The sequence below is a fragment of the Bos grunniens genome, chromosome 2 (assembly GCF_055505025.1).
Source record: "Bos grunniens cultivar Pamir isolate PY7600 chromosome 2, Bosgru_T2T1.0, whole genome shotgun sequence".
In the NCBI taxonomy this organism is placed as follows: Eukaryota; Metazoa; Chordata; class Mammalia; order Artiodactyla; family Bovidae; genus Bos; species Bos grunniens.
The window spans coordinates 32163818-32181632 of NC_141166.1; the positions used below are offsets into that span (position 1 = coordinate 32163818).

General features: G+C 51.1%; 1 protein-coding gene across 2 annotated transcripts in view; it reads right to left on the bottom strand.

Annotated features, from left to right (window-relative positions):
• Positions 1-406: 406 nt before the first annotated feature.
• Positions 407-17815, bottom strand: part of IGFBP2 (insulin like growth factor binding protein 2) — a 29026-nt gene continuing 11617 nt past the window's right edge. The window contains exons 1-4 of one of the 2 annotated variants that reach the window (XM_086341098.1): positions 17029-17144; positions 4285-4591; positions 3126-3266; positions 407-927 (exon numbers count right to left, since the gene is read on the bottom strand). In XM_086341098.1, coding sequence (XP_086197224.1) covers positions 763-927; positions 3126-3266; positions 4285-4449 — 471 coding nt within the window. In that variant the 5' untranslated portion in view covers positions 4450-4591; positions 17029-17144 and the 3' untranslated portion in view covers positions 407-762. Of the gene's footprint in view, positions 928-3125; positions 3267-4284; positions 4592-17028; positions 17145-17815 lie in introns of those variants that run through there. The other variant, XM_086341090.1, reaches the window with a different exon arrangement.

Genomic DNA, 17815 nt, shown 5'->3' on the forward strand with positions numbered 1-17815 from the left:
AGAGAGCTCTCCTTAATTGGGGGGGGGGCCAGAGGACCCCAATTCCAATTTCCAGGATCCCTTTCTTCCTCTGCAATGTCATCTCAATGTGAGATGGAAGAAGAGACACTGGGGTCCACCCTTCCTCCCCCAGAGCCCACCCAGGGGCAGGGGAGGTTGGCCAGACTCCTAGGGCTGTGCTGGGGGGCTCCACCTGGATTCCTGACTTCCTCCCGCCCCATCCATCTCATTTCTGTTATGAACCCGAGGCTGGCCTGCCTGGCTTCCCCACACAGTCGGGGCAAAGCTGGAGGGAAGGAGGCTGGTAAGCCTCAGAACCTCTTTTGGGCATGGGGGTTGGAGGAGGTTGGGGGGTGAGGAGGGTGGGGGGTGGGGCAGCAAAGACTCAGGCAAAAGACACACAAGCTTTATTTTTCCTTCCTTTAATCTTAAGCAAAAGAGACACAGGGGTTCAAAAATAAAAATTTCTTTTTTTCCCTCTCCCAAACATTTACCCCAGCTCCGCCACTGCAACCATCCCCTTCCTGCCCAGCAGGGCCTCGAGCAGGGAGGGTGCAGGCATCTCCGGCTGGGGAGGGGGAAGGTGGGGAAGGGGGGGGAGGTGTGTGCCGAGCTCGGTGCCGGTCTCTTTCCAAATATAAATACACATGTCAGAACTCCTGGAAGCTCCGCCCCGCCACCCACCACGCATGCGCTCTCCATGCTCTGCCCGCTCCGAAGAGGGGTGGAGGTGGGGGGTGCCAGGCACCGGCTGGCTATGGTTTACTGCATCCGCTGGGTGTGCACCCCTCGAGCCCCCTGCTGCTCGTTGTAGAAGAGATGACACTCGGGGTCTCCCCGGATGGTGGGGGCTCCCTGGATCAGCTTCCCGGTGTTCGGGTTCACACACCAGCACTCCCCACGCTGCCCGTTCAGAGACATCTTGCACTGAGGAGAGAGGAGGACATAGAGGACACCCCGATAAAAATGAGAGGGTCTCACTGAAATGCAGGCTCCTGTTCTGAGGTCTGGGTGTACCTGCCAATTCCACACGGTCATTTACGCTCCAGTGTGACGCGTGATGCTGGCCCAGGAACTGCCCTCTGGTTATTAGCAAGGCTGCTGGGGGTGGCTTCAATAGAAAGGCTTGGCCCCCACACGTGGGGAGGTCCCATCCAGCTGCCGACCCAGTGTACGGGATAGTTGGATGTACACTTGTAACGGGAGGTCAGGAATGCACATAATGGTAAAAGGTGCTGGGCGTGGTGTAAGCAATCTCTATGCTGCTTGCTTACACTTCCTATCTAACATACACTCATTTACCTCCACAATCAGCTTGCGAATTAAGTACCAATGTTTTACCACTTTATAGATGATCAGAAGGAAGCACAGACTTGGCTTGTGTCACAGAGCTAGGGAGAGTCACCGCTGGTACACCAACCCGGGCATTTCCCTGGTGAGAGCCACAGATGGTATACCAACCTGGGCATTGCCCTCCCAGGGTGCCTGCTCTTTCCCATGAGCCAATTCGTCTTGAAAATCCCATTTATCCATAAGGTTTGGAAGAAAAGATTGCTATTGCTTCTTTGGCGCTCCAAACAAAGTAGCTGGCTTACATTTAGAGGGTAGGTGTGCTTTTAATGGCAGACTGATATTTCAAGGGACAAAGATGCCTGGGCTAAGAAGATGGGGAAGTGAGATCCCCTGGGGTGTCAGGAGAGCCCCATACCCCATCTTCTGGCTCCACACACCCACCTTTCCTTTTAATTTTTTTTATTTGGTTGTGCCAGGTCTTAGTTGCAGCATGTGGGATCTAGTTCCCCCATCAGGGATTGAACCTGGGCCCCCTGCACTGGAAGTGCAGTCTTAGCCACTGAACCACCAGGCAAGTTCCCACATACCCAGCTTTTAAGTCAGCTCCAATACCCACTAGGATCACCAGGGGAGCCTTTGAAAAGCCAGTGCCCAGAAAGCACCCCAGACTCACAAAATATGGATGTCTGGGGGTGGGGCCCAGGCATTCGTATTGTTTAAAGCTCCCTAGAGAAGCCCGTTGTGCACCTGGGCTCAGATCCTCCACTGGAAAAGAGAATGGCTGGTGGAGCCCACACTCTCTCAATCCTGCCTTACGCGAAATGCGCACGGACCTTTTCTCCCTACACAAGGGATGAGCCTGAGGAAGTGAGCAGTGGGGCAGGTTAAAGGACAACCCACCAAGATTAAACAACTGGTAACAATCACCACTATAAACTCTATGTGGTTAGGTAAATACAGATATACACATAGGTCATTAAAAGGCATATGAACAGAGTGGAAGGGGGAGGAAAAAGGGTTCTTTTCTTTTAAAAACTTAAACTTTCTTAATTTTCTCTAATGTATTCATGTTGTTGTTAACTGTTTAGTTGCTAAGTCATGTCTGACCCTTTTGACCCCATAGGACTCCAGACCATCAGGCTCCTCTGTCCATGGGATTTCCCAGGCAAGAATACCGGTGTGGGTTACCATTTCCTTCCCTGGGGATTTTCCCAACCCAGGAATCAAACCCGAGTGTCCTGCACTGGCAGAGATTCTTTACTGCTGAGCCACTAATGGAGGCCCTCTTCTATTACCTATTTTAGTGATATTTCAAGTGGTGTTTCTCCATTCTTTGAGATACTGGGAAACCAGAGAGGCTACCTGGTTTTAAACAGTTTAAGTCAAGTGATTCTGGAAGTGGGGTCCAGGGACCATCAGCATCCCTGAGAGCTGGTTAGACATGCAAACTCTCGGACCCCACTCAACCTTCTGAACGGCAATCTCTTGCGGCCGGGTCCCCAGAATCACCGGCAGGTGATTCTAATGCTCAGTAAAAGTCAAGAGGCGCTGTTATGAGGCCCTATCTCTTCTCCAAGAGGCTCCCTCTCATACTAACCACTGCTGGCAGGTAGCCGGGGAATTGAAGTCAGCCTCGGAAGGGACTGAAGCCAACAAGCCCCGCCCCACCCTCCCTGGCCTGGCAGCTGGCATCCCCACCCTCCTCGGCTGGCATCCCTGCCCTCCTCCTCGCAGAAGACTGGTCTTGGGCTCAGCGCTGAGACCTCAGAGGCTTACTGGCGGCATGGGGGGCAAGAACAAGGCACACCCAGGCCAGGGACACCCTCACTCACCTGTTTGAGGTTGTACAGGCCATGCTTGTCACAGTTGGGGATGTGTAGGGAGTAGAGGTGCTCCAGGGGACCCCGCTCATCCGGAAGGCGCATGGTGGAGATCCGCTCCAGGACCTGGTCCAATTCCTGCTGGCAGGGGGTCTGCAGGCACAGGCACACAGAGAGGACACTCAGAGTGAGAACGGGTTCACGCAACGCCAACCCCGGCACAGCTTCAGAAAGAAGCCCGTGTGCAGAACACCACTTTCCCAAGACCACACAGCAAACTGGCGGAACCAGGAACTTCCGACACCCAGCCCAGCAAGCTCACTGCCTTACCACCAGGCCCCGCCCCCCTCCAAGAGAAAGTCAGCCTGCAGGTGAGTCTTCCCTCCTCTCCTCCCTCCTTTCAGGGGTCAAAATGGGATCTACTTGCAAACAGTGAATTCAAGTATCTCTACCCCATCCAGTGGCCCAACCATCATTCCCTTCCATAAACCCATCCAAGGGCCAAGACAGCAGAGCTGAGCTGGAAAGAGAAGAGGGGTGGCTCAGTGAGGGTAGTGTATTGCAACAAGAGTGGGCAAGTTCAAGTGGTAGTGGTGGGGACGTAGTTGCTAAGCTGTGTCTGACTCGTTCGATTCCATGGACTGTAGCCTTTTTTTTTTTTTGGGGGGGGGGTGCTATATCTCAGAGCCAAGCAGTGCTTCCGCAGTAGCTCAGCAGTAAAGAATCTGCCTGCCAGTGCAGGAGATGCAGGTCACTTCCTGATCAGGGAAGATCCCCTGGAGCAGGAAATGGAAACCCACTCCAGTATTCTTGCCTGGAGAATCCCATGGACAGAGCAGCGTGACGGGCTACAGTCCACGGGGTCACAAAAGAGTCAGACACATCTTAGCAACTAAACAACAGCAATGAAGCCGAGCAGAAATGTGGAGGCTTTAGAAGCGAGGGACTTCAAGAACCCATATGTCCAGCCCATCTCACAGCCAAAGATGCTGAGGCCCTCAAAAACACACTGACGTGCCTGAAAAAACACTGAATGTTAGCGGAATCAGAAAGAACTCTGCCCGCAGGCACACAGGACATGGATCTCACGGCAGTGCTCCGGACCCCTCCTGCCGGGACCCTCGCTTTGACCGTCCTCCCACCCCTCCAGCCAGACCCGACCCTCTCTGACCCTGGCAGGTGGCGGCCGCAGCTTCTTGGGCTCCTCCAGGCCGAGGTGATGTTTGCCACCCTTGCCCATCTGCCGGTGCTGCTCCGTGACCTTCTCCCGGAACACGGCCAGCTCCTTCATGCCGGACTTGAGGGGCTTCCGACCGGCACCACCTCCACCTCCCATCAAGTTCACGTTCCCGTCCACGTGGTTCTCGACCAGGCCTCCCTCAGAGTGCTCCTCGCCGTTGTCTGCAGGGACAGAGGAAGAGATGGAGAGCTGCAGGTCTAGCTTCCCCAGATGTGGGCTCTCCAGGGATTGGCTGACCCTGACAATGACAAGAAAGGGGATGACCAACGTCTCAGTAACAGCGCTAAGCAAGATACGTGGGCGATCAATTTCAGTTTCTACAGACGGAGAAGCTGAGGCTCACGGAGGTCAGCTTCTTGACCAAGATCACAATCCAGGATGCGAACACAAGCTCTGACTCCAGAAAGGAGCCTGGGCCACCTACTCTGCTCTGTCCGTATCCCAGGAGGCCAGGCAGGGTTGGGGGATCGAGTGGGCAAGGCCCTCACCAGGGAACGGGATTAAGGCCATCAACTCTTCCCTAGAAACACCTCTCAGATTCACCCACCACTAACCTCCCCTGTTTTAAGTCTTCATCATGTATGGTCTGAAAAGGCGCACATTGGATGAGTTTTTGAAATTCAAGCCACAGAGAGCACTGGGCTGTGTGGTGTATGGTGGTTAATGAGGTGGAGAGTCAGGTCGCCACCAGAACTCAGTGTCCAACACCGCCTCCACCGTCATTCTTCATCAGCTCGCCTGCCCCCTCTTGTGCTGCCCGCGTGGACACTCCACTCCTACAGCGCGACCCAGGGTCCCTGACTTGTTTCCTGGTCTGTCTGTGCATGCTGCCCCGCCGCCCCACAACAGGGCTTCCCTGGTGGCTCAGATGGTAAAGAATCTGCCCGCAATGCAGGGGACCCGGGATTTGATCCCTGGGTGGGGAAGATCCCCTGGAGAAGGGAATGGCAGTATTCTTGCCTGGAGAATCCCATGGACAGAGGAGCTTGGCAGGCTATAGTCCATGGGGTCACAAAGGGTCGGACACAACTGAGCGACTACCACTTTAACCCATGGCATCGAGAGCTCCCAGAACGGGAACAAGGACCACGCTGTAGTTTTATCTTATTGCAGGGCGTGTAGCCTCATATCCAGATGACTCTCCGAGGTCCACCCATTAAGTTTTTGAACTTTCTTAGACCCCCAGCCAGTCAGCCACAGGGAACAGCTCCTACTGTGTGCACAGCTCATGTGGCATGCCCCACACCCCCGCCATCTCACACAGGCTTAGGTGTGTGCAGCCAGGGAACAGTGAATGGTCTGGAAGGGTCCTGACCAGGGAGACCATGTCCGGAGAGCTCTAGGCAGGCCAGGTTGCACACAGCCCCTAACAGACACAGCAGGGGCCTCAGGGCCTCAGACAGCCTGCAGCCGCCTGCAGCCCCAGGGAACACTCAGGGCTGTCTCCAAACAAACCTTGCACATTTTCTCTTCCCCTTTAGTGCACCTCCAAAAACCTACAGTCTGGATAACAAACCCAAATGTCTTACGATAAATCCTTCCACACAAGAATTTCAAGTAAGGCGCTCAGGACTCAGTAGTCCCTTCAGAACTCAGGCACAGCGTGGCGGGCTGAGGCTCGCTGTCCCAGGTAGTGCTGTATGGAGGAAAGAAGCTGACCCTTACCTGTAAAAGGAGGGCCCGTGATAACCTCTCTGGGTTGTTCTGAGCTTTGGTGTTCACTCCCTCATGAGCTAAGGGGTGGGACCCTCCTCCGTGCCTTGGGGAGCCAGTACCTACATCCTCCAGGGGACCAGGCACCAGCAGGGTCCCCGCAAACAGAGGAGTTCAACAAAGGTTGGCTCCCATCCTTTCCCTTCACACCAGACCTGCTGCCTGTGTGTCAGATCTCACTAGCCAGAGAGGATCCCTTTAGAACCTGGTACATTATTTCCAGACTGGCGAGCACTGGTTAGGAGGGCAGACTCAGGCTAAATCCCAGCTCTACCATTTTTTATACCAGCCTGTATTTCTCCTACATATATACTCGCTCTGTGCCTCTGTTTCCTCAACTGCAAATTGTTGGATAATAATAGTTCCTACTTCACAGAACAGTTGAGTGTATGTTAAAGGGAAAGCTGTTGAGATACGGGCGGGCGCAGAAACTACCCCTGTTGGTGGTGATTACTTTGATGACGAAAATGGTAATAGTGATGATGGGATGCTGATGACATCTGCCTCAGTGATCCGCTACGCTGGCCCTGTGGAACTTGACCCAGAGACAGGAAGCAGAGGAAGATAAGTTTCACGAGCCTCAGAACAGCAGTCACCACGTCCGAGCATTGTAAAGCTGTGATGCTTTCCCAACAAGACAGGGAAAATCAACGCATGAAGAACCCTGATGGTTCACAGGAGCACTGCTCCAGTAAGCCTGGTTTCTGCATGTCTGGTTTCCAAGGCCACCACAAATAAAATCAACAAAATTAAAAGGAATAAGAAGGCAGGCATGTTGTCAGCGCAAGAAGTACCAAATGGCAGAGAGGATAGAAGACAGTTAAAAAAAACAGACAGAAGAACTCTGGGGATGTTCAGTGCCCCACAAACAACTCCACAGCCATTGATGACCCCTGAAAACTTCCACATTGTGTGGCCCAAAATAAGACTCATGTTGATAATATGACCTTGTGTGTGTGTGAGTTGCTCAGTCGAGTCTGATTCTCTGTGACCCCATGGACCATAGCCTGCCAGACTCCTCTATCCGTGGAATTCTCCAGGCAAGAATACTGGAGCAGGTTGCCATGACCTTGGGGCATGCAATAAGGGAAGGGGTAAGCATATCAAGTATTCAGTATTTAAAAAAAAAAAATTTTTTTTCTATCCAAAATTGTTACACTTTAGGAAAATAAAAATTGAAGTCTTTAAATGAGTAAGCCTTCTGAAACCCAGAAAATGTTTCTCCAGAATGGCTATTTCCCCAGAGGCTCTGAGTAGCCCAGATTCTATCATAAATAGCCAAATGCAGGTGACTCCCTATTCCAGAAACCCCAGCACCACCCGCAGGGGAACGCGGGTCTGAAGCATCTGACACCAAGTCGGGTGGGAATCGGGATCCACCGTGGTCTACATCAACCTGCCCCAGACGCTCCTTACCCTGCCCACCTCCGCTTTCTGTCCTTCAGGCCCAAACAGCAGAAACCCAGAGGCCCTAAGAGAAGGCGCTCCTGGTTCCCCAGCTCAGCTACTGGCCACGCTCCCCTGAATGGGGGGCTGGCTACAGTTTTCCTCTGGAGTGTTCAGGCAGCTGAGGTCAACCACAAAGAAGATAAGATCCCCCTCTCCCTCCTCAGATATCAGAGGTGGAGGGCAGCAGGCTGCAGGGAAGGCTTGAGAGAGTCTGAGATAAACCCGGCAAATAAACAGGATGGTCTGATCCAGGTAACCCTCCATCTCCTTCACGTTAACCTTGATGCATGTGGCAGATGTTGGCACAAGTGGAGAAGAGGACTCAACCCCAGCCTCACCGCCAGTTCTGCCATTTCCGTTTCTACAGGCTTCTTTGTCCCTGGACCCGTGGGGCAATTTCAGGCTCTCTGCCCCCATCCCTGCTGGCATGGCCCAGGGAACACAGGAGGAAAAGAGCAAGATGATTACAAAAGCCTGCTTCCACCAGGAACCCGGCAGGACCCCATGGGAAAGACAATACAGGAACCTGCGGATTGCCCTCGCCTAGCCCCAGTTCACCCTGGGCACGACCCCAACCTCACCATGCCCTGCCCAGCCAGCTTCCTGCCCCACCGTGGCAGAATTTCTGGAGACCTCAACACTACTTCCAGCACTCCAGACCATGCATTCTGCTGACCAGGGAACTAGACAAGGGCTCTGGGAATCTCCCACCATTTCTGGACCCATCCGCTCTGCTGTCTGAAGCTGTGACGCTCAGAAGCTCACTTGGCTCCTCTCTTTTCATGGGAAGCCATCCCAAGGCTTAGATGAATACAGCCTGTCTCCACTGTGGCTGTAATCACACCACCTTGGGTTGGAAGAGGGCAGGTCAGCCTGCGTGTTTAGTCCTCTCGAGGACTTTTGGAAAGGGCCTACTCACAGGAACCAATGTCTGGAACATTCTTGAGGTTGGGGTCTCCTAACCTCAGCACTACTAGTCTTGGCACCACAAGATTCTTTGTTGGGAGCTATCCTGTGTGAGGCGCCCAGCATCATCCCGGACTTCCACTCACCAAATGCCAGCAGCACCCGCCCCAAGTTGTAATCATCAAAAATGCCTTTGAACATTACCCAATGGCCCCGGGAGGCGAAAATGCCCCCAGGTGAAAACCACTGTTCAGGAGTTAGGCTTTCTCCAGAGGCCTGATGCTCTCCATGGCTCAGTGCTCAAGACCCCCAGCCCCTCACAAAGGCTATACCCCCCTCCCCGCCTCAGCTAAGACCCCCTCCACCACGGCTCCATCCCCAGGCATGCCTTTGGTCTCCGAGCCCGCCTCCTTGGCGATGGTGGTGGGGACCTCAGAGAACTGGCAGCCTGCTGACCCCTCTTTCCCAACTCTCCTGGGCACTCGTACCACTGTGCCTAGAGCTGAGCCCACAGCTGATGCTCAGAACCAGGCCCTCGGAAAGCTCTGGAAACACTGGGCGGAGGCAAAGCGTACAGAGAAGAATGCTTATTCAGGGCCTCCGGCTCCTAGCAGGGCTGGCCTGCTCATCACGGACCACGGTGGGCACAGTACCCAGAGCCCCAGGAAATGTTTTCATTTCTTTTTAAAATCAGAAGAAAAAATAATAAACTTTTAAGTCACAGCAAACATCCTCATATAACACTGATACGTGTGCAGTTATAAAAATATGATTTTAAGCCATTTTTTGTGGGGGAAAGGGCCCATGGAGGCACACATGTCTAGGGCCCCCAAGTCATATAAAATCGCCCTACACTGGGTCCCAGAAGACAGGGCTCCAGGGAGCAGCCTTATCCCAGGAGGACAGAGGCGGTTTCCTGTCCCGAGATGTCCCTGACCGCTCTGAGCTGAAGGTCAGTTTGCCTACCCTCACGGAGGCCGCCTGGGCTCCAGGGTATGTTCCTGGAACCCACTCCTTTATTGATTTCATCATTGCCGATGAAAGCGCTAATAAGATGAGGAAATCCACGGGCCTGGTTCGCTGACGCAGGTGCTGACGCCCCCACCACCTTGAAGTGGAAGCCCAGAGCTAGGGAAATGCAATCGTTTCCTGGGATGGAGATGAGAAAGGCCGGTAGGCTGAGAAGAGCCTTGATTCCTTGACTGCTCCTATTACCAGCCAAAGAGGTTCAAGCACTCAGCCTACAAAGCCTAATTGCTTGGCTGAATCCCAGCTTCACCACCGAGCTGTGCAGCCCTGGACAAGTTACCTAAACTCACTGTGCCTTCACTGCTCATCTGTAAAATGGGCACAAACAGGATCCACCTCCCATGGGCGGCAGGCAGGATCCCAAGGGTGGCATGCATACACAGTGCCCAGCACACAGGGCTGGCCCTCCCTCGGGACGAACCCACACGGCACCCCTCCCTCTGCAGGACAAGGACATCAGCACATGTTACCAAGCTCTGCCCATCTGTTCTCTTATAGGTGACAGGGCAGTCCGCAGGAAAACATTCCACAGAAGAACTCCAGCTAGAGATGGAATTTGCCCTCAGGAACAAAAATACCAAGTTGGAATTTTTTTTTTTCTTTCTGCCTAGGAGAGTTTGGTTCAGAATAATATTTATTAAGCAACACTTATGTATGCAGCTCCATGGGCTGCAGTGCAAAGGTCACTCTAAGAAATGGTTCTTAGCAACCCGAATCACTGATCTGGAAAAGCCTGAAGGCTTCAGGATGACTGACAGGGAACTCCAAGACCCCTGACGAGATACTGCCTAAGGATTAGCAAGCAGTAACTGTTCTCTGCCTAGTGACCCAGGAAATGGGTCAATGCTATAGCAGGCAGTTTCCTAATGATACATAGAAGGTCAAGCTTTTCCAAGTGGGGAAGTAGGGATGATGATAGGAGAGTAGAGCGCACCTGTGGGAGACTTGTAGGGCAGGGAGAAGGCTGGTCACACAGCAGGGACACTGTCCCAACTTCACCCCTTACACACCTGGAGGAAAGCTGAGTGAGAAAGGCAGAAGGAAGAGAAGAAATGGATGAGGTGTCCCATTTTACAGACAGCAAACTAGAGGCCCAAAGGACCAGTACCTGGGTCTCCAGGAGCACACACAACCTCTCTGCTATTGTTACAAGTGTTCCATAACTGGCCTGGGGTCTCACACTGCTCTGTGACCCAGCCTTCCTAAACCTACCCGAGGAGGGTGACATTCCAGCTGCCTACTTCTATCCATAAATACTAAAACTTAATTTTGGGCACAGCCCTTTCCCCCTCAGTGTCTTCTTGTTTGATTGTAGCACTGACAACCTTATTCAACGAAGACCTTTGTGTCCAACAGACCCTTCCTCTCATGGAATGTTACTTTCTCGTACTGCAATGCTCTGACCTCTGCTCCATTTGACAGCTGGCAGGTTTGATTTTCTTGGGCTCCAAAATCACTGTGGACAGTGACTGCAGCCATGAAATTAAAAGAAACTTGCTTCTTGGAAGAAAAGCTATGACAAACCTAGACAGCGTATTAAAAAGCAGAGACACCATGTCTGTATAGTCAAAGCTATGGTTTTCCCAGTAGTCATGAATAGATGTGAGAGTCGGACCAAAAAGGCGGCTGGGTGCTGAAGAATTGATGCTTTTGAACTGTGGCGTTGGAGAAGACTCCTGAGAGTCCCTTGGACAGCAAGGAGATTAAATCAATCAATCTTAAAGGAAATCAACCCTGAATATTCATTGGAAGGACTGATGTTGAAGCTAAAGCTCCAATACTTTGGCCACCTGATGTGAAGAACCAACTCACTGGAAAAGACCTTGATGCCGGGAAGACTGAGAGCAGGAGAGGAAGGGGGCAATACAGGACAAGATGGTTGGATGTCATCATCAACTCAATGGACTTGAGTTTGAGCAAACTGCAGAAAATAGTGAAGGACAGGCAAGCCTAGCATGCTGCAGTCCATGCGATCACAAGAGTCAGACATGACTTCGAGACTGAACAACAACAATTTCTGATTTAGAAGAAACCTTAGCACACTCTGAGGAAAACAAGCCTTAAGACTAACAGCAACCCCCTACCCCTTCCTGCTTATGCAGGGCTGATGAGAAAAGAAGATCTTTTCCAAAAACCATCACACATCTTCATCATAGGTCAATACATCTCCTTTTTTATTCTAAAGAAATCCTAGCCATTTTCCAACCTTCTGTCTCATAATTATTCGGAAATCTAAGGGCTGAGGGCACCATAGAGATGACCTAACCCAACCCTAAATCCATCACTCATTCTCTCAGTGAACTCACTTCCTTCAACAGGTACTAGCATCCCCAGGCCCTTCGAGAATACACTGCAAGTAACAGGCTAGGGGAATGTTGGCTCCTTCCTTGGTTCCATCCTGGCTGCATACAGAAGTCACATGGCTCTTTGTTGATTTCCCCCAAAATGCACTTAACCTTGACATATATGTTGGGCAAAAACATAAATACTAACTACCATCTTTCTCCTCCCTCTCAGATAACTTCTCCATTAATATCCATAGCCATGGACAATTCATTCACAAACTCGAATGGTCAGGAGTCAAGAGCCCTGAATTCCAATCCTGGCTTTGCCACTGACAGGTCACCTGTGATTTGGGCCAAACCCTTTAACCTTTCTGAGCTCTAATTTCTCAAAGCTGAAAAAAAAAAAGAAGAAGAATCACTGTACTTAAGTGAAGGCTGAAGCTGAAGCTCCAATACTTTGGCCACTTGATGTGAAGAGTCGACTCACTGGAAAAGTCTCTGATGCTGGGAAAGACTGAAGGCAAAAGAACAGGGTGGCAGAGTATGAGATGGTTAGACGGCATCACCAGCTCAATGGATGTGAATTTGAGCAGACTCTGGGAGGTGGTGGAGCACAGAGGGGCCTGGTGTGCTGCAGTCCATGGGGTCACAGAGTCAGATATAATTTAGCAACTTAACAACAACAAAAGTGAAGGCTGCTACTTAAATAGTCTACAGCATTTGTAGACTCCCAATGTGGGCAACCAGGCCTTGGAAGAAACACACAAATCATCTAGTTCTGGAATGAGTAAAATGAAAGGTGCATTTGTCAGGCAGAGGGGAATGGTGGGTGATATCTGATCTGCAGAATGGCCAAATGCATGGAGTTGGGGGTGGGGGTGGGGCTGGGGTGGGGACTAGTGCAAAGAGAGTTGTGCAAAACCATCTATTCAGATATTTCTTCTGAAACGATTCTGTTGATTATATATATATTATGTTGCAAACATCGAAGCTCTCTGCCATCTGATGAAGTCCTTGGGCAAGGGTGGATTTGCCGAAATTACTTTACTCTGCTTACAGAAACTAAGGGAAGGAAGGATGGGAGGATAAGGGGAAGAAAGAAGGCAGAAAGGGAGGGAGGTAAAACAAGAGTCTCATGCCCACCATGCACGCACAGGTGAGGCTGGACTCCCAGGTAAACTTGCCAACAAGCTTTCCACTTTTGTTGGAGAGAATCTGAAGCCAGTCCCTCCGTTTGTATGGCTGACTGTGCTCACCAGACGCGCCTAGCCTGTAGCCACTGTGTTCAGTAACACAAGCCGCCCAGAGGCTGGGGTGGGTAATTCAGGCCATGCTGGGAGGTGGGGAAGGTAGGGGCAGAAGTTAGAAATGGGTGGGGTAGAAAGGGGCTTCCCTGGTGGCTCAGAGGGTAAAGAATCTATTGCCAATGCAGAAGACCTGGGTTCAATCCCTGAGTGGGAAAGATCCCCTGGAGAAGGGCATGCTAACCCACTCTAGTATTCTTGCCTGGAGAATCCCATGGACAGAGGAGCCTGGCAGGCTACATACAGTTCATGGGGTCACAAAAGAGTCAGACACGACTGAGCAACTAACACATATACACAGGGTACAAAGGGGGCCTATTTGTTATTCTTCAGCTAAAGTTAAACCTGAGGTCCCTAGTCTCTCTGGGTGAGAGACATCACATGTCATCCTCTACTTTTTTTTAGATGGTCACGGGCAGCTGGCAACTGAGACCTCTCACATGGGAATCCTGAGTAGTGCACGCATGCGTGGATGTCAGCAGTGGCAACATTCCAGCTCAGTTAATGACTCTCCTGGATCAGGCCATCTACCCCCTGCTCATACCCAGATTCATTGCAAACTCCCTTCCCGTTCTTTCCCCGACTCTGAGCCCCTGCTCCCTGCGAGGACGACCGCTAAGCAACCTGACCTCTCTCAGCTGCCACCAGACCAGCAGCGCCTCTGCATGGTTTGCAAGCAAAGCAAGTTTCAAACAAAAGAGGTTTCTGACCACCCTCTACGTAAGGAAATGGCTGCAAGTAAGCAGCCTCTTCTGATGTTCTAGACTCACAGAAAGGAGGGAAAGCTAGTAGGGCTGCTGACCATCTTGATACCAATTTCTCTGGCTCTTCAGGGACAGCTTGGCTCACAGAGCCCCAGAGAACCGTGCTGAATTCGACCCAGGTGGTCACATCATACAGGTGCAGGTACTGACCTTTCTCACCTGAGGACCGTGGCCCTGCACCCCCACAGCTACCAGGGCCCACCACCCAGCTAAGGGCTGTAGAGCTGGGTGAAGTCTGTGGAGGGGGATGGCCAGTGGGCACCCAGTCCCATCCTCATGCTGGGAAGGAACCACTACTGGAGACAGCGACAGTGGCCAACAGGAAGGCAGAGGACAACCACCTGCCAAGCCATTCTGAGCCCTTGTAGGATTTCCTTTGGAACAAGGGCTCTTGGGCTCAAAGCCTTGGCCAACCGGTTCCAGTATGGTGGGAAGGGCAGTGCTGGCTGGGAAGTTAAAGTCCCCAGGTCCTGATCTTGAGATTACCTCCAGGCCTGGGGTTCTGGGTGATGCCAGCTGGGTGTCTCAGATGTGCAGGCCCCCGTGTGCTCAGCTGTAAATTCAGGGAGTGAGACCAGGCAAACGTTTCCTAATCATAGCTGTTCATCAGATAGCATCTGAAGAGCTTGTGGAAAAACAGAGTCCTACACTCCAGCCCCAGGGCTCCCCTGGTGGCTCAGTGGTAAAGAACCTGCCTGCCAATACAGGAGACACAGGTCCAATCCCTGGGTCAGGAAGATTCCCTAGGGAAAGAAATGGCAGCCCACTCCAGTATTATTGTCTGGAAAATCCCATGGACAGAGGAGCTTGGCGGGCTACAGCCCATGGAGTCACAAAAGAGTCAGACATGGCGACTAAACACCACCGCTCCAGCCCCAAAGCTTTGGAGACAGCAAGACCTGGGTGGGCGTCAGAGACTATACTTTTAACAACCCCCTTCTAGTTCAGGGCCCCATTCCTGCCTCGGTTTCCCAAAGAATTTCTTGGTGGTGGGAGAAAAGGCTTCTGCTCAAGAGATATGGCTTCACGTGTACACCTTGCCAAGACAAAGATTCATACGCTCTTTGCACCTGCGGACAGGCGGGTTCGTAAACAGACACGTGTCTATGCTTGGATGCACACAGAGGGGCCATCCTTGGCCAGGCACCTTGGAGGTTCCTAGAGCAGCTCTCATCTCACCCCCTCCCTGCCAACCTGAGTGAGCAGAAACACAGCACAGGGCCTCTCTGCCTCTGCGATCTCCAAAGGGCTGCTTCATAAACACCAGGGTCATTCCTGGAATCGCCAAGGCCTGGGGAGGGTCAGGGTGGAGGCAGACAGTTTGAGAAAACAAAAACATGCTGAAATTCAACACGGTCCTCTGGGGCTCTGCAAGCCAGGCTGTCCTTGAAGAGCCAGAGAAATTGATATCAAGATTGTCAGCAGCCCCACCAGCTTTCCCTTTTTGCCGGGGGTCCCAAGCATTTCTCTTCTGGTTCAACACAAGTCATCTGAGAACCTGGCCAGGGGATCTACCTGCTGAAGGCCCAAGTAAGCAGAGAATGTGCTTTGGTGCAAACCTGAACCAGAGGCTAATAGGAAAGAGAAGAATGTGCCTGACCCAGTAACTGCTTCTCTCTGACTTGTGCACAAAAACTTTCATTACAGCATCACTGTACTTGTGAAAACTATTTAGCAACTGTATCCAAAAGCCTTTCAACAGATGAATGGATAGATAAATCAATAAAATAATACAATGAAATAATTAGAGCAGTCAAAAAGAATAGCTCTGACCAGTGTCTATCAACATGGGTAGATCTCAAAAATCTAAAGTGGATGGGGGGGAAAGTTGCCGAAAGAAACCTTTTATGTACATTTTCCCATTTATTCTCAGAAAACAACTCTGAAATGTTGGTCATCCAATTAGCAAATCTGTTTAGTTAAGAAAGAGAAGCAGTGAATAACGCTAAGTGGTTGTCTAGCGAGCAGGGACAGGGGACGGGGGTGGCTGGTGGAGAGGGGACGCTGTAAAAAAAAAGACTTGGAGTAAATGTGACAACAAACATCATCCATTCCCAGCTATGGGTGGTAGACTGACATTATTATGTCATTCTTAGTACCTCTCTGCATTTTTAAAGATAAACTCACTCCAGCCACTCCTCACCCCTCCTTGTCAAGCAGGGGCATCTAGTAATTACAAGGTGCTCCGTGAACCCCAATGGCTGAAAGAGGACAGCACCAGTGACGTGGCCAACTTCACCTACACTCTCAGAGGGCAGTGTAACGAGAGCTACCTGGTGCCAGCAGGGCACCACAGGCTCCTGGCAAGGTCTCTGCAGCATGAAGAACTGGGAAATGAATCAGGAAAGGCTTGAAGAGAGCACAAGAGGGCCACAGGGTCAAGGAGGGGAAGATGCAGGTATCGCCACTCAAGGGCCACTCACGCCCAGTGAAGGGAGATGACTGTTTTGGCTTCTTAAGAAGCAGAGAGGTAGCAGCCTTAACCTGAAACGGGAGAGATCCAGCTTAGAAGCCACCCAAGAGTTTCACGGGAAGAACGAAAACGAGGGACAAACTGCAGGCAGAAAAAAATGACACATCTGTAATGAAGTTACACATCATCATTCAGGAGGAAGGACAATGCCCTCCAAGTGTAATGCAGAAACTTGACTGAGTGGAGGACGCGCATTCCCGGGCCAAGCACCCTTGTAATTGGACTCAGCTTCCTGCACAGCCCTGGAGCCTGAGTGCACTGGCACAAAGCCACGGGTCCATGCTTTTCCTTCCTCCCCCGAAGGAGGGAGCTTCTTGAAGACAAAAACTTGGACCTAGCTTCCATAGAGCTTTTTTTTTGTTTTTTAAAAAAAGTACTTATCACGAAAAGAGGGCAGGAAGGAAGACATATTGTGTGCTCAATTTTTTGGAAGAAAAAGGTTGTCCTTTCTTTTGTAAGACTGGAGATACCCTTCCTTCTGAGATTTCATCCACCAGAAAAGAGCCCCATTATTTCACGAAAGATCTTCCCAAGAGCCTTGATCAAAAGGCTAAAAGAGCCACTTGCATGAGATTTAAATACATCTCTACTGACTTGATTTCTTCTTGGACAATAATCAACTTTTTCAAATGCCTGTCTTGCTCCCCTTTAGGATCAAAAAGCATGTGTTGTTGGGGAGGGATAGATTGGGAGTTTGGAACTGACATGTACACACTGCTATATTTAAAAATACATAATCAACAAGCACCTACCGTATAGCACAGGGAACTCTTCTCAATACTCTGGTGGTGGTGGTGGTGGTGGTTTTAGTCGCTAAGTCGTGTCCGACTCTTGCGACCCCATGGACTGTAGCCCACCATACTCTATAGTAACCTAAACGGGAAAAGAACTTGAAAAACAACAGATACATATATATGTATAAGCGGGGCTTCCCTGGTGGTTCAGCGGTAAAGAATCTGTCTGCAATGCAGGAGACAAAGGACACATGGGTTCAGTCTCTGGGTTGGGAAGATCCCCTGGAGGGAATGGCAGCCCACTCCAGTAATCTTGCCTGGAGGAGCCTGGCGGGATGCAGTCCATAGGGTAGCAAAGAGTCAAACATGACTGAAGCGACTGAGCACCCACGCGCACACATATAAACTGAATCACTTTGCGGTCCACCTGAAACTAACACGATATTGTTAATCAGCTATACTCCAACATAAAACATTTCAGAAAGCATGCACTACATAGGTGGTGTGACTGTATCTGCAGAGTCAGTCTCATAGCTTGTACATGTGTTTAATCAGTGTTTAAACATTAGGAAAACGGACTGTCTGAAAAACATCCCACCACTCTGGCCTAGAGCATCCTGTTATATTACTCTTCTTCTCATCTTTCTGGTCTCTCCCTCACCATCTAAGCCCCAGAGCAGTGAGAAGAGAAAGGCAGTGAGCAAAGTGAAGCATGAGCTGGAGAGAGAAGCCACTTCCCTCAACTGGGACCCACATTCAAACAGCTGTCCCTACACTCAGCTCTGATGCCACCACACGGACCCCA